This window comes from Hyla sarda (genome assembly GCF_029499605.1).
Source record: "Hyla sarda isolate aHylSar1 chromosome 1 unlocalized genomic scaffold, aHylSar1.hap1 SUPER_1_unloc_9, whole genome shotgun sequence".
NCBI lineage: Eukaryota > Metazoa > Chordata > Amphibia > Anura > Hylidae > Hyla > Hyla sarda.
Genome location: NW_026607595.1, coordinates 25,039 through 42,097, shown reverse-complemented (window position 1 = coordinate 42,097; position 17,059 = coordinate 25,039). Strand labels below are relative to the sequence as shown.

Below are 17,059 nucleotides of genomic sequence, written 5' to 3'. Positions count from 1 at the left end.
GACACTGCTGGGACATTATACAGTAATGGAGGGGTCTGGTGATGACTGGAGAGGTGACACTGCTGGGACATTATACAGTAATGGAGGGGTCTGGTGATGACTAGAGAGGTGACACTGCTGGGAATGCTGGGACATTATACAGTAACACCACTGGAGGGGTCGGGGTGATGACTGTATCATTATGTGTCAGGTTCCTATAAGGTGTCAGGACGTGGCGGTCTATTTCTCCATGGAGGAGTGGGAGTATGTAGAAGGACACAAGGATCAGTACAAGGATCAGGTCATGATGGAGGATCAGCAGCCCCTCACATCACCAGGTAATAGACATGACTATATACACACGTCCTCTCATTATTTGTATGTAAAGAATGAATTCAGTCTCTGTATGTGTTCCCTACAGTCAGATCCAGTAAGAGAACAGCACCAGAGAGGTGTCCCCGTCCTCTTCTTCCACAGGATGATCAGGTAGATGGAGATATTCCCTATGATCTGTAGAAGGGCTGTGAAGCTCTTGTGGTCAGTCCCCTCACCCTCCATGACTCCTCATCTCCTGCTCATCTATAACATCCCACGTGACTTCTCCTACTGTCTGATGACTTTTACTATATTTCTTCCATATTTTATGAATCAGGGAGAAGATCTGAACAATATTAATGCTCCAGAGACAGATGTAAGCAGTGATGAGCAGTATAAGGAGAACATTTCTACAGGGAAAGATCTGATCTATATTAATGCTACAGACATAAAGGAAGAAGAGACAGACGTGAGCGGTGATGAGCAGTATAAGGAGGACATTCCTACAGGGAAAGATCTGATCTATATTAATGCTACAGACATAAAGGAAGAAGAAGAGACAGATTTGAGCGGTGATGAGCAGAATGAGAAGGAAATTCCTACAGGGAACTGCCCAGGTGAGTAGTAAAAGTCACAGATTCTGCTCAGTCACTGACTAATAATTTTATATGGAATTTTGTTTAAAGGGGTACTCCGATGGAAATTAATTGTTTTAATCTACTGGTTCTCGAAATTTATTCAGTATTGTACATTACTTATATTTAAAAATCTTAATCATTCCAGTACTCATCAGCTGCTGTATGCTCCAGAGGGAGTTGTCTCTTTCTTTCCAGTCTGACCACACTGCTCTCTGCTGACACCTCTGTTCATGTCAGAAACTGGTCAGAGCAGGAGAGGTTCTCTATGAGGATTTGCTTCTGCTGTGGACAGTTCCTGACCTGGACAGAGGTGTCAGCAGAGAGAACTGTGGGGCCACAATCACATTACAGTCTTATCCAAAGTAACTTATAGAGAATCTGACCCCTTGTTCTCCACACTAAAGCCAATATACGGGGTTATAGTAGGGTAAACAGCTTTACAAAGAGGGGTCACTTACTCACATCCGTTTAGTATATGCAGAGTTCCGGCGCTGTAATCTTTAGCTGCATTGCTACGTTGCGAGAGATTGTTCTGTATTACAAACTGGAGAAATGTGAATTCCACGAAGGTCACAAACGTTTTCCACCCTGAAAGCTGCCGTCACCACAGCTCCCATCCTGGGTCACCACAACCCAGCTTTCCCGTTCATACGATGCGTCTGAGACAGAATAGGTGTCTCACCTTCCTACCCCAGAGAGACCATTTTATCCTTATAGCTTTATTACCAAGAAACTTTCCTCAGTGGCCATCATTTGTCCCTCAAGGAGTGGCCGCACTTGTCTGTGGGTACTACCGGACCTATTCTAATTCTTATGGATCACAAACACTTCATTTACCTCCCTGCGGCCAAATGTTTATCTCTAGGACAGGCTAGGTGGGCTCTCTTCTTCTTCTCCCCATTTTATTATGTGTCTCCTTTCTTCTTGGCACTAAGAACACTCAGGCCGGGTTCAAATGGCTGAAAATGTGCGGAATGAACACCCAGAAAACACGGGCGACATTCCGCAGATTTGAAGGATCCGATGGTCGTCTCATTTCTGAGCGGAATCTGCAGGAAGAATAAACAAGTCTATCTGGACATTCCGTCGTGTGCACAGTGCAGCAGAATCTTATAGAAGTCGCCTCGACAGCACATATACTAAAATCTTATGGAAATCAAGCGGACTCTGCTGCAGCTTAGTGTCCGTGTGGAATATTCCTGCTGAATTCTGCGGTGTGAACATAACCTAAAGCTGATGCCCTGTCTCATACCAGTCATACCTGCTGACCGTATTCTAGCCCTATATGTAGTACTGTCACCTGCCTGTTGGGGACCCCATTCTCACCGCTCTAAGCTCTGCTCCTGTTCTGATCTCTATAACTTTTATATTTTTCCACCTACGGATCTGTATTAGGGTTTATTGTTTGCGCCATGAGCTGTAGTTTTTTGTAGGTTTTTTCTCTGGGATTAATAAATAAATAGGTCGGACAGACGAGGTTTGGCTATCTGGCTGCCCACTTGTTCCATATGGTTTGGGAATCTCCTCTGTAAGTTCCTGATACTGCTCATTCATACAGTGTACGGGTTTATCTATTGGAGCCTATAACTTGCCTGTTGGGTCTTCTAGGATGTGGAGCGGAGCCCTCTGCGATTGGCCAGAAAACTCATTGTTCAGTATTGGATTAGAGCCGCTCCTCCTACTGAGTTTTTGGACTAAATGGGTATCAAGCTTTTCTTCTCCTCGCCCCACAACCCACAATCTATTGTTACCATGGAACGTTTTCATCAGGTCTTGGAGTAATTTCTGCTCTTCTATATATCGGACCGGTTACCCTTGGGCGGAGTTTGCCTGTAACAACGCCGTGAATTCATCCTCGAGTATGATTCCGTTTCTGACTACAGTTTCCAACCCTCCTTATTACTCTGAATTCTCCACCAGTAAACGTTCCGGCATTAGAAAACCATCTCCAGTAACCCCAGTCCACATGGGTATTATTCCAAGGATCGCTCTAGAGGTCCATGTAGCGGAAGCTCCAGAATGACTGTAAGACAATTAGTGACCCCCTCCTTGAAGATCCGGGAGAGGGTATGGTTGTCCACTCGAAACAAGATTTCCACCATAAAAATGGCTCCCCTGTATATTGGGCCCTACCGCGTACTTTGACAGGTTAAAGGGAATTCCAGGAAAAAAAAACAGGCCTTTTTTTTTTTCTTTCAAAGACCGCGCCCTGTTTGTCTCCACTTTGGATGTGGTTTTACAACTTGTCTCCATTCACTTCAATGGAACTGAGCTGCAGAACCACACCCAACCTGGAGACAGACAGGGAGAGGTCTTGGGAAAAAAAAAAGGCCTGTTTTTTTATTCCTGGAATGTTGCCTATGAACTTAGCCTCGTGCCCTCCATACAGACTTCCAAGGTCATCCACATTTCATTCTTAACCCCTTAAGGACTGTTCCCTTTTTCACCTTAAGGACTCGGCCATTTTTTGCAATTCTGACCACTGTCACTTTAAACATTAATAACTCTGGAATGCTTTTACTTATCATTCTGATTCCGAGATTGTTTTTTCGTGACATATTCTACTTTATGTTAGTGGTAAAATTTTGTGGTAACTTGCATCCTTTCTTGGTGAAAAATCTCAAAATTTGATGAAAAATTAGAAAATTTTGCATTTTTCTAACTTTGAAGCTCTCTGCTTGTAAGGTAAATGGATATTCAAAATAATTTTGATGTCTACTTTATATTTGCATCATAAAATTGACAAGTTTTTACTTTTGGAAGACACCAGAGGGCTTCAAAGTTCAGCAGCAATTTTCCAATTTTTCACAAAATTTTGAAACTCACTTTTTTTCAGGGACCAGTTCAGAAATACCCCACAAATGACCCCATTATAAAAACTGCACCCCCCAAAGTATTCAAAATGACATTCAGTCAGCGTTTTAACCCTTTAGGTGTTTCACAGGAATAGCAGCAAAGTGAAGGAGGTAAGGCAAGGGGTAAAAAGAAGAAAATTTTTACTTGTATTTGAAACCCAATTTCTCTCGAGTAAGCACATACCTCATATGTCTATGTAAATTGTTCAGCGGGCACAGTAGAGGGCTCAGAAGGGAAGGAGCGAAAAATGGTTTTTGGGGGGCATGTCACCTTTAGGAAGCCCCTATGGTGCCAGAACAGCAAAAAACCCACATGGCATACCATTTTGGAAACTAGACACCTCGGGGAACATAACAAGGGGTAAAGTGAACCTTAATACCCCACAGGTGATTCACGACTTTTGCATATGTAAAAAAAAAAATAAAATAATTCCCTAAAATGCTTGGTTTCCCGAAAGTTTTACATTTTTAAAAAGGGTAATAGCAGAAAATACCCATTTGGCTTTTTGAAAGCAAATTTTGCTCTGGGGGCATGCCGCATTTAGGAAGCCCCTATGGTGCCAGAACAGCAAAAAAAAAAACACATGGCATACCATTTTGGAAACTAGACCCCTCAGGGAACGTAACAAGGGGTAAAGTGAACCTTAATACCCCACAGGTGTTTCACGACTTTTGCATATGTAAAAACAAAAAAATTTTTTTTTACCTAAAATGCTTCTTTTCCCAAAAATTTTTCATTTTTAAAAAGGGTAAAGCAGAAAATTTGTAACACAATTTCTCCCGAGTACGGCGATACCCCATATGTGGCCCTAAACTGTTGCCTTGAAATACGACAGGGCTCCAAAGTGAGAGGGCCATGTGCATTTGAGGCCTAAATTAGGGATTGCATAGGGGTGGATATAGGGGTATTCTACGCCAGTGATTCCCAAACAGGGGGCCTCCAGCTGTTGTAAAACTCCCAGTATGCCTGGACAGTCAGTGGCTATCTGGTAATACTGGGAGTAGTTGTTTTGCAACAGCTGGAGGCTCCGTTTTGGAAACAGTGGCGTACCAGACGTTTTTCATTTTTATTGGGGAGGGGGGCTGTGTAGGGGTATGTGTATATGTAGTGTTTTTTTACTTTTTATTTTATTTTGTGTTAGTGTAGTGTAGTGTTTTTAGGGTACAGTCACACGGGCGGGGGTTCACAGTAGTTTCTCGCTGGCAGTTTGAGCTGCGGCAGAAAATTTGCCACAGCTCAAACTTGCAGCCGGATACTTACTGTAAACCTCCGCCCATGTGAGTGTACCCTGTACGTTCACATTGGCGGGGGAGAAACATCCAGCTGTTGCAAAACTACAACTCCCAGCATGTACGGTCTATCAGTGCATGCTGGGAGTTGTAGTTTTGCAACAGCTGGAGGCACACTGTTTGTGAAACACCGAGTTTGGTAACAAACTCAGTGTTTTGCAACTAGTGTGCCTTCAGCTGTTGCAAAAGCTACAACCCCAGCATGTACGGACAGCGGAAGGGCATGCTGGGTCTTGTAGTTATGCAACAGCTGGAGGCATACTACTTTGGCTGGGGATTGTAGTTATGTAACAGCTGGAGACACACTGGTTTGCTACTTAACTCAGTGTGCCTTCAGCTGTTGCAAAACTACAACTTTCAGCAGTCACCAACAGCCAACGGGCATGCTGGGAGTTGTAGTTATGCAACCAGCAGATGCACCACTACAACTCCCAGCATGCACTTTAGCTGTTTGTGCAAGCTGGGAGTTGTAGTTACACAACAGCTGAAGGTACACTTTTCCATAGAAAAAATGTGCCTCCAGCTGTTGCAAAACTATAAGTCCCAGCATGCCCATAAGGGCATGCTGGGAGTTGTGGTGGTCTGCCTCCTGCTGTTGCATAACTACAGCTCCCAGCATGCCCTTTTTGCATGCTGGGAGCTGTTGCTAAGCAACAGCAGGAGGCTGTCACTCACCTCCAACGATCCACACTGCAGGTCAGTCCCTCGCCGCCGCCGTCGCTCCTGGGGCCCCGATCCCAACATTCACGCCGGGGATCGGGGGCCCCAGCTCCCGGTGTGCACGTCCCGCACCCGCTCACATCCTCTGGAAGAGGGGCGGAGCGGGTTGCGGGAGTGACACCCGCAGCAGGCGCCCTGATTGGTCGGCCGGGAAACCGGCCGACGAATCAGGGCGATCGTGAGGTTGCACCAGTGCCACCTCACCCCTGCTGGCTCTGGCTGTTCGGGGCCGTCTCTGATGGCCATCGCCGACATGGGGGGACATAATGACCCCCCTGGGCGATATGCCGGGATGCCTGCTGAACGATTTCAGCAGCGGCGGGGGGGCCGGGAATGGACAGGACGTACTCAAACATCCTGAGTCCTTAAGGACTCGGAAAAGGGTCCGTTTGGGTACGTCCTTTGCCCTTAAGGGGTTAAAGTTGTTGTTATGCAATCACTACACCTCACTACACCTTGCCGGGGTGGGATTATGAGGTCTGCAGTATCCTTGACTCCCATATGTCCAGGGGCGGCCTCCAGTATCTAATCCTCTGGAAAGGCTATGGAGCAGAGGAACGGTCCTGGGTCCCAGCTACAGATGTACGCGCTCCTGCTATTCTCTGTGTCTTTCATGCTTAAAGGGGTAAATCAACTGGTGCTAAAAAGTTTAACAGATTTGTAAATTACTTCTATTTAAAAATCTTAATCCTTCCAGCACTTATCAGCCTCTGTATACTACAGAGGAAGTTCTTTTCATTTTGAATTTCTTTTCTGTCTGAAACAGTGCTCTGTATACTGCTGCTATCTCTATGGGATCAGGATATATAGTAGTTATACACCTCCCCCACAGCTCTATCTGTATATTGCTGCTATCTCTATGGGATCAGGATATATAGTAGTTATACACCTCCCCCACAGCTCTATCTGTATACTGCTGCTATCTCTATGGGATCAGGATATATAGTAGTTATACACCTCCCCCACAGCTCTATCTGTATACTGCTGCTATCTCTATGGGATCAGGATATATAGTAGTTATACATCTCCCCTCCAGCTCTATCTGTATACTGCTGCTGCTATCTCTATGGGATCAAGATATATAGTAGTTATACACCTCCCCTCCAGCTCTATCTGTATACTGCTGCTATCTCTATGGGATCAGGATATATAGTAGTTATACACCTCCCCTCCAGCTCAGTCTGTATACTACTGCTGCTATCTCTATGTTATCAGGATATAAAGTAGTTATATACCTCCCCTCCAGCTTTATCTGTATACTGCTGCTGCTATCTCTATGGGATCGGGATATATAGTAATTATACACCTCCCCTCCAGCTCTATCTGAATACTGTTGCTATCTGTATGGGATCAGGATATATAGTAGCTATACACCTCCCCTCCAGCTCTATCTGTATACTGCTGCTATATCCATGGGATCAGGATACATGGCAGTTATACACCTCTCCTCCAGCTCTATCTGTATACTGCTGCTATCTCTATGGGATCAGGATATATAGTAGATGTACACCTCTCCTCCAGCTCTATCTGTATACTGCTGCTATCTCTATGGGATCAGGATATATAGTAGATATATGCCTCCTCTCCAGCTCAATCTGTATACTGCTGCTGTTATCTCTATGGGATCAGGATATATAGTAGTTATACACCTTCCCTAAGGCTGTGTCCATACATTGTATATTTGCCATGATTTTTCAAATTTGGCTATTACCATAGTTGCGCAAATTGCAGAAAAACCATGTAACCATGGAAACGTGTGAACGAATCCGAAGACTTAAAATCTACAGAAAACAACTAAATTGTAAATATAGGTAAAGTTTTGCCTCAATACTGCAATATTTTTCAAAAAAACCCTCACCTTGAATAAGAAAGTGTCCTGATAAGTTCCATAAGGTATGGGGGGGCCGGTGTGGTTCTCCCTCGGCTTTCACCTCTTTTCTGTCCGCCGCACTCTTGGCTCCTCCTTTTAATCTTTTCCTCTTGTCTGTGGGCGGAGTACCCCTTTAAGGTTCCCGGTTTAGGTTGTATTGTGTCTGTAGTCAGTGACTGTGTTATGCAGCTGTCCTCACTCTGTATACATCATGCTGTGCTGAATGGGATTTTGTCATAGACTTCCATGGTCTGTACTTACACTGTTTGCTTTTTGTTGTCATTGTTTAAAAAAAGTAGTAAAGTGTAACCAAAACTATGCAAATTAGATATCGCTGTGATCGTATGGACCGGACTTATATTTTAATGGACATTTAATACAATGTAAGATCAGTCCCACAGAAAACAAGCTCTAAAATGCAGTGTAGATGGAAAAATAAGAGAGTTATGGCTATGAGGAGGAAAAAATGAAAACACAATTTCCTGGGTTGTTAAGGGGTTAAAGGGGTATTCCAGGATTTTTTTTTACTATGATACAGGGGCTGTAAAGTTAGTGTAGTTCATAATATAGTGTCTGTACCTGTGTGTGACGGTTTTCTCACAATTCTTCTGTGATTTTCTCCCCAATATTTATTTTCACCAGCATACAAAATGACTGTTGTCTCAGATTTTTCCCAGGTTGCAATGCAGCCCAGACCTGACATCACTAGTCACCTGATGACAGGGAGCCTGTCTGTTTCAATGGGTGGAGAGATCGCTTGGTGGGAGAGAGATCAATGTACAACTAATGCCACAGCTGTAGGCACCCTGATTGAAGAACACAGGTCTTTTGAATGGGTGCAGCTCATTTATGTTTCAATGGGTTGGGGTGGGTGATGTGTGGGAGGGAGGAAAATGGAATTATGGGATTTGTAGGCAAAGAAGGAAACTCAAACAGGAAATACCAGTTCACAAAAAGCTAGCCACAGTGTTATGTAATCTCACAACATAGCCATATAGCCCCAAAACAAGTGCAGATCCTTCCTAAGCATGTCCATTACTGTCTGCCAGGTACCTACTAAAATCACCTTATGCTGGAGAACCCCTTTAATACTGATAATAAAATCTGTGTTATTCTCTGCAGATTCTTGTAGCAGGAGATCAGAGGAGAATCTTATATCTTCAGATTATAAAGCAGATGATGATATCACACAAGATACATATGAAGAACATTCCATTATCCCAGATACACCCTCAGCCCTTCACAGCCAAGATCTGTCATCTCATCCTTATATACAGGTCCTGTCTTCTCAGTCATCACAGGATGTTCAGCAAAATAAAGGTCACAGAAGGAATGATGGACATCAAAGAGATCATACAGGAAAGAAACCATATTCATGCTCAGAATGTGGGAAATGTTTTAGTTTTAAATCAGGTCTTGTTACACATCAAAGAACTCACACAGGAGAGAAGCCATTTTCATGTTCAGAATGTGGGAAATGTTTTAATCAGAAATCAATTCTTGTTGTACATAAAAGAACTCACACAGGAGAGAAGCCCTTTTCATGTTCAGAATGTGGGAAATGTTTTACTTTTCAATCAAGTCTTGTTAAACATCAAAGAACTCATACAGGAGAGAAGCCATTTTCATGTTTAGAATGTGGAAAATGTTTTGCTCAGAAATCAGATCTTGTTAAACATCAAAGAACTCACACAGGGAAGAAGCCATTTTCATGTTCAAAATGTGGGAAATGTTTTACTCAGAAACCACATCTTGTTGTACATCAAATAACTCACACAGGAGAGAAGCCATTTTCATGTTCAAAATGTGGGAAATGTTTTACACAGAAGTCAAGTCTTCATCAGCATCAAAGAAAAGAACTCACACAGGGGAGAAGTCAATTCAGAGGAATAATTGATGCAGATAACACATCTATATATTCACCATGTACATAGGATAGTTGACAGTAATATATATATATATCATTTCCAAACTTGTTACCAATTTTTAAGAAGTTCTCTATATTATATGATTTATTATTCTTATATCCATCTCCGCACACTGGACTTATAATAAATGTAATATTGTCCCTGACGTTGTATATAGGGAATGTAACGCGTCAGTGTTGTCCCCGCCCCCTTCTCATTATGATTATAGAGACTTTAATTCAAGGCATCAGACAGGATCCGCGCGTCTCCCTTGAAGATCGTCTCTTCTGAACATAAGACGCTGCAGATACTTTTATTTATCACAAACCCTAGACCAGCGTTTCCCGTCTTGACGTCTATTTTCGCTCTCAGATCATAAAATCCATTTTTCTATATGAGAAGTCGTCAATATGTCAGCGTCCCCCGGGTTCAGTAAACATCGGTGTAATTCTTTTCCTTTTCTTTGTCCTCCCCGGGGTATAAAATCCCTAGAGATCTGATCACATCTGGTACAAGATCTCTTTACTTCACACTTTGCGCCATTATTACACGGATTGAAGACCCAGTTACACGCTCGTAAATTCCCATATATGTCGCGGATTGGAAGGAAAAAGGTTCTTTATTCTTTTACATAAACAATTGCATAACAAATACAAAGTAATAAAGTTTACCTCTTCAAGAAGTTGCTCAAAATTCTAACAATGTTTCTCATATTTAAAGGAGTACTCCGGCGCGCACTTTTCTTATTTTATCCCGTCCGGGCTGCAAAATAAAAGAAAACGCACTTTCTCTTACCTGCCAACGAGCCCCCGGAGCTCCGGTACACTCCGGTACAGGTGTTCGGTCCCCGGGCTGTATTCTTCTTACTTCCTGTTAGCCCGGCACGTCACACGGAGCTTCAGCCTATCACCGGCCGCAGAGATGTCCCGCCTCGGGGCCATTATGTGAAATTTTTAGCTCAGTGTAAAGACGTGAATCCATTGTTCCTCACTAAAAGTCTTCCCTAAATCCTGTTCCCACTTCTTACAGCAATCAGGGAGTCCAGGATTAGGTAACAAGGTATTAGAAGCTTTTCATACTCCCTTAGTAGATAAACATGGGGTAAAATGACTATATAATGACTTGGATCTGAAAAGTGACATGTTTAGAGATGAGACATAGGGGGAGATTTATCATGGCTTTTAGAGCATGTTTTTGTCTATGTTTTGGCGCAGTTCAGGCGCAAGCAGCATATTTTGAGACTTTTCTGCGCCTTTTGATATAGACAGTTTTACTCTTTTTTTCCGACCCGTAGAACTTTTTCTTTCTGACCCTGCAGTGGTCACATATTTATCATTTGCGACTTATGTCAAAAGTCGCTATTTTGTGCGTAAAGGTACATTTTTAGGCGCAAAGCTAGACCACCTACCAGTAGGTGTGAAATAATTTCTACCTTCCACAATTCAACCTTTAACCCCTTCCCACAGAATCCCGTCTATAGATGGTGAATTGCGCAGGTCCTTCACGCATTCTGCTGTCTATAGACGGCATTCAGTTAACCCAGCGATGCGCGACATCGCACGGGTTAACTGACAGAAGTCCCGCTGTTACCAGCCCGATAACTTATACCGATATTCTGGTAGAAGTTTTGGGCTATTTCTCCCCCCTCCCCCCTCAGAAGCCGCTGCAGATCAATGATTTAAAGCTGGCGCTTTAAATCAATGAACTGCAGGGGCTTTAGTGGGGCCAGAGACCGCCGCCGCCCGCTTCTCTCCCCCTGCCTGTCCTGGGGTCCTCCCAAGTCCAACCGCCGCTGCTGCCCCATTGCCTCCCCCATCCCGGGTTTTATAATTACCTGTTCCCGGGGTCCGCGCTACTTCTGGCTCCGGCGGCGTCCTGAGCTGTCACTGTGCGCACTGACGGTAACGTTGCGTTGATGACATCACTCGTCATTGCGCAGCGCACAGGACGCCGCAGGAGCCAGAACATGGCCCAGCAGATGTCCCCAATCCGGTCTCCAATCTGGTCCCCAATCTGTTCTCCTCCAGTTGTTGCAAAATGACAACTCCCAGCATGCCCCTCGGCTGTCTGGGCATGCTGGGAGTTGTAGTTTTGCAACAACTGGAGGCACACTGTCTGGGAAACATCATCTGTTTTCCAACTCCCAACCCATGTGCCTCCAGCTGTTGCAAAACTATAACTCCCAGCATGCACTGACAGACCATGCATGCTGGGAGTTTTAGTTTTGCAACAGCTGGAGGCACATGTCTTGAGTTATGTAACAAACTCTGTTTTGCAACCAGTGTGCCCCAGGTGTTTCATAACTACAACCCCCAGCATGCACGGACAGCCAAAGGGCATGCTGAAAGTTATAGTATTGAGCCTCCAGCTATTGCGTAACTACAAGTCTCAGCATGCCCTTCTGTCACTGCATGCTGAGAATTGTAGTTTTGCAGCAGCTGGAGGTTTGCCCGACTATGCGCTGACAAGTAATTGCCAGTCCATGGCCAGTATTTGTCTGCGCTTTCGCATGCCAACGCTCACCCCGTGGCGTACCCCTATAGGTACATGTACGTTGGGAACCCAGGCCTCTGGTTGTTGGTCTGACTCTTTTTTAGAAAAGGTGTTTAGACAGGAGAGCTGCACCTTATCCATCATTACTCCTGCGCATTATTGATGAATAAGGGGAACGCTAGTCAAAGAATAGACAAAAAAATGGTGGAAATGTGATCTAACATAGACATTTCTTGATAAATCTCCCCCTATGTATAGTTTATATTTGCATCATAAAATTGAGATGTTTTTACTTTTGGACGACATCAGAGGCTTCAAAGTTCAGCAGCAATTTTTCACAAAATTTTCAAAATTCAAATTCTTCAGACACCAGTTCAGGTTTGAAGTGGATTTGAAGGGTCTTCATATTAGAAATACCCCATAAATGACCCCATTATAAAAACTGCACCCCTCAAAGTATTCAAGATGACATTCAGTAAGTGTGTTAACCCTTTAGGTGTTTCACAGGAATAGCAGCAAAGTGAAGCTGAAAATTCTAAATCTTCATTTTTTACACTCGCATGTTCTTGTAGACCCAATTGTTCAATTTTTACAAGGGGTAAAAAAGAGAGAAATCTTCCTAAAATGTGTAATGTGTAAGGAAATACCTCATATGTGGATGTAAAGTGTTCGGCGGGCGCAGTAGAGGGCTCAGAAGGGAAGGAGCAACAATGGGATTTTGAAGAGCCAGTTTTGCTGAAATGATTTTTGGGGGGCATGTCGCATTTAGGAAGCCCCTATGGTGCCAGAACAGCAAAAAAAAAAAAAAAACACATGGCATACTATTTTGGAAACTAGACCCCTCAAGGCACGTAACAAGCAGTACAGTGAGCCTTAACACCCCACAGGTGTTTGATAAATGTTCATTAAAATGGGATGTGAAAAGGAAAAATTAGATTTTTTACACTAAAATGCTGGGGTTACCCCAAATTTTTCACAAGTGGTAATAGGAAAAAATGTCCCCCACAATTTGTAAATACATTTCTTTGGAGTACGGAAATACTTCATATTTGGATGTTAGCAGATCAGCGGGTGCACACCAGGTCTCAGAACAGCAGGAGCACCATTCGGCTTTGGGAGAATTTTTTCAGGGGCCTTGAGCGTTTACAGAGCTACCATGTAGCCAGAACAGCGGGATCCCCGCTCAAGCGCCATCATTTTGGAAACTTCACCCCTCAGGGAACGTAACAAGGGGTACAGTGAGTATTTACACTTCACTGGTGTTTTGAACAGTGGGCCGTAAAATGACAAAATAGGTTTTTTTTTCACAAAAATGCTGTTGTTACCCCAAATTTTTCATTTGCACAAGGGGTAATAGGAGAAAATTCCCCCAAATGTTGTAACCCCATTGCTTCTGAGTATGGAAATACCCCATATGTGGGTGTCATAGAGGCTCAAGAGTCATAGAGCTATGTTTGCATTAGAGACCTATGGCATATCAGTAGTTCACGGTTACATATATTCAGAGGAAAATAACAAAAAGGAAACACCCACATGTGACCCTATTACACACAGTACACCCCCTGGAAAAGGTGTATAGGGGGGAACTAGACGGGTGTTCCCTAAATTTATTTTCCAGGAATGGATGAAGTGTACTATGGGGGGGAATGAAAATGATAATTTTTACTACTGATGTGCTAATTATATTCCCAGAATGATGACCCAGAGTATAGCCAAAAGTAAAAATGATGCCCGCCCCAAACCCTATGCGCTGAATCATCATTCTGGGAATGTGATATGTGTGGCCGTCCCTATTCTGTTACCTCAAATGTGCACCCCGCTCAGGTGGGGAGAGAGTGCTGCACATTTGAGGCAACAAAGAAAAAAAAGACCCCGATGCTAGTGACTCGGTGACACATGACCCATTTTTGCAAAAAATACCCCCAGAGGTCTTAACAGTTTTTTTTAATGAGATTTTTTTTTTTATGGGCAATTTAGTGGTTTATGGGGTTAAAATTTGGAATGTACTCGACTTGGCACATTTGGGTCAAATTATGGAAAATTAAAATGAAAAGGGAAAATGTAGTGCTCCATGGAAGTGTGATACTCCCTGAAGCATTCCTTAATGCAGAGGCCCGGATGACCAGGGCAAGTGTCACATTGAGTGGTGGTGTCCTTCTGTATCCCCCTCTTGTCCTTCCATATCCCCCTCTTATCCTTCCGTATCCCCCTCTTGTCCTTCCGTATCCCCCTCTTGTGCTTCCATATCCCCTCTTGTCCTTCCGTATCCTCCTCTTGTCCTTCCGTATCCCCCTCCTGTCCTTCCGTATCCCCCTCTTGTCCTTCCGTATCCCCCTCTTGTGACACACTCTGCATTTTTTCTGGGATTGTCCCTTATTTCCAGTGTGGGGTACATCACCTGGAAAGTGCTGGCCTGGGATGATCCTGGCACCTATATTTCCAGTTCATCAGGAACTCCGGCCTGCTCTTTCCCGGTCGCCTGACTTCTTCTTGGAACTGGAGGAATGTCCCTGTGTTGCCAGCGCACTGGGACAGTACAAAAGAGTTATACATGGCCACCTGTACCATGTAGAGCACAACTTTTTTGTACCATACACGTGTTTTCTGCATGGAGTTCTATGGCTTGAGGACTTGATCAGAGAGATCAACTCCCCCCCCCCCCATATACTGATTGTGACATGGATTTTATCGGTGTTCTTGTAGCTATCTTACTCCCAGCCAAATCCGCATACAGAATCTATATACCGAAGTATACCAAAGTAAATCAAACGGAGCCATTGTCAGTTTCAAATGCTTCTGTGTTCTGTGTGCTCGTCACTGAGCTTTATTTCAAATCGTTCAAGCTTATATTACCTTTGTAATTAACATAAGTTCCCACCCCCCTACTATGCCTTTCCTGAACAGTTTGGCGGGCTTATTTCTTCTGATTCTCCACACGATGGGAGGGGTGAGACAGGAGAGAGCAGATGTGGAAGTAGCATTGTCCTCGTGGCCAGCAGCTTCCTCTACACGATGGTGGGGGCAAGATGGGAGAGAGCAGATGGGGGAGAGGTGGACAAGTAACAGAGAAGCATGGCCTCATCCTAAATGGGCATTTTACATATACAGTATATAAAATTTATATATACACACATATACATCTATCACAATTGTAGTCCAGAATACAATCGGACTTGAGGGCCGGTGTTGTGGTACCTCGCAAAGGGACAGGTGAGCTGCCGTTACCATGAATTATGGTCAGCAAAAGGACATTCCTCTTATCCTTATACGTGACCAGTGACAGGTTTTCAGGGGTAAGTGCACGGGACTCACCCTTGGGCATAGGTGTCTGTACAAAATGTAGAGGGAGGCCTCTCTGGTTCTTCCGCACGGTCCCAAAAGCGGACGTGGATCTGGCGGCGAGGGATGTGAACTGAGGGATGCTGGTATAAAAGTTGTCCCCGTACACGTGATAACCCTTATCCAGCAATGGGTGCACAAGGTCGCACACAAGCTTCCCGCTAACACCCAGAGTGGGGGGGACATTCTGGGGGTTCAATATGGGAATCCCTTCCCTTATATACTCTAAACTTGTAAGTGTACCCGGAGATACTCTCACAAAGTTTGTAGAGCTTCACGCCATACTGTGCCTGCTTCGAGGGAACATACTGGCGGAAGATGAGTCTCCCCTTAAAACTGACAAGAGACTCATCTACCGAGAGCTCCCTGAGGGGTACGTAGGCCTCCCAATATTTGGCCCCAAAGTGATCTATGACCGGTCTCACTTTGCTGGTCATAGTCAGGATCACCTCAGGGGGGACATGCCGCATTATCAGTGTAATACAGGCATTTCTGAATGCCGAATGGCCTCAAACCGTCCTCGTGCCATGGCCATAGCGTAGAGTGGGGTCTGGTAGAGGATGTCTATGTTTTTTTTGACTAGGCCCATATGCAGCACGAGGCCCCAAAATGTCCTCATTTCGGGTGCATTAATGGCGTACCATTCATTGGGCCTGGCCAAAAGCGAATCAGGGTGGTGGGCAATGAAATGTTGGGTGTACAAGTTTGTTTGCTCCACCATTAGATTGACAAAGTCGTCACTGAAATAAAAACTAAAATAGTCTATTTCAGTGTATCCGGCCGTGTCAATCCGGATTCCTGAGTCGCCAACAAACTCAGGAATCTGTGGCTGATATCCCTCTGGGGGTTTCCAGACAGGTTCACCAGTAGGGGGCTCCAGTATGCTTGTCTGGGGGGGTCGGATTCCTATTGTAGTGTATGTGTTTGGTGTAACCTATATATATATATATATATATATATATATATATATAACGGTGTGTGATTATAAATCACACACCGTTATATGAAAAAAATGAAATGCTGTGGCCCAAAATTTTTTTTTTACAAAGGGGGCCAAATGCAGTGCCCTGAAACCCTGTGGCGGACCCATGAGGACCTATTAGGGGGTCGTGGTGAATTTTTTTTCACTTTTTTATATTTTTATTAACCTACCTGTCCCTGCACTGAAACTCACCCTGCACTAAAATCAATTCTTCAGCCCTGAGGGGCACAGATCTTCACAGAGGGGGGGGGGGGGTGTCCCTGGCTTATTCTCTCAGCTCTGCCCGCTAGCTGAGCTCGGTGGGCGAGCAGAGCTGAGAGAAAGGGACATTAACACCTCCTCTGCCGGCTGCTATTGATCGTCCGACCAATAGCAGCACTCCTGGGGAGGTGACCGGATCGCCACCTCCCCCCAGCTACAGGAGGTGATTGGCGGTGTTTAGAACACCGCCAATCACATTCTAATTCCGGCTCATCGGGTCACACGTGACCCATATGACCAAAATTGCCAAAGATGCGGGTTTGAATTCACCGGTGATCTGCGGTGATTGTGCGACATGGGCGGGTATGGGGGTCTCAGAACCACCATGGGCATTGTCATGGGATGCCTGCTGAATGATTTCAGGAGGCATCCCGGTCTGGTCCCCGAAATTACGGCATACAGGTACGCCC

General features: G+C 44.5%; 1 protein-coding gene across 1 annotated transcript in view; it reads left to right on the top strand.

Moving 5' to 3' along the window:
- Positions 1–9,869, top strand: part of LOC130298314 (zinc finger protein 271-like) — a 56,072-nt gene extending 46,203 nt beyond the window's left edge. Inside the window, 2 exon segments of the mRNA XM_056551247.1 lie at positions 8,998–9,520; positions 9,523–9,869. Coding sequence (XP_056407222.1) covers positions 8,998–9,520; positions 9,523–9,564 — 565 coding nt within the window. The 3' untranslated portion in view covers positions 9,565–9,869.
- Positions 9,870–17,059: the final 7,190 nt, after the last annotated feature.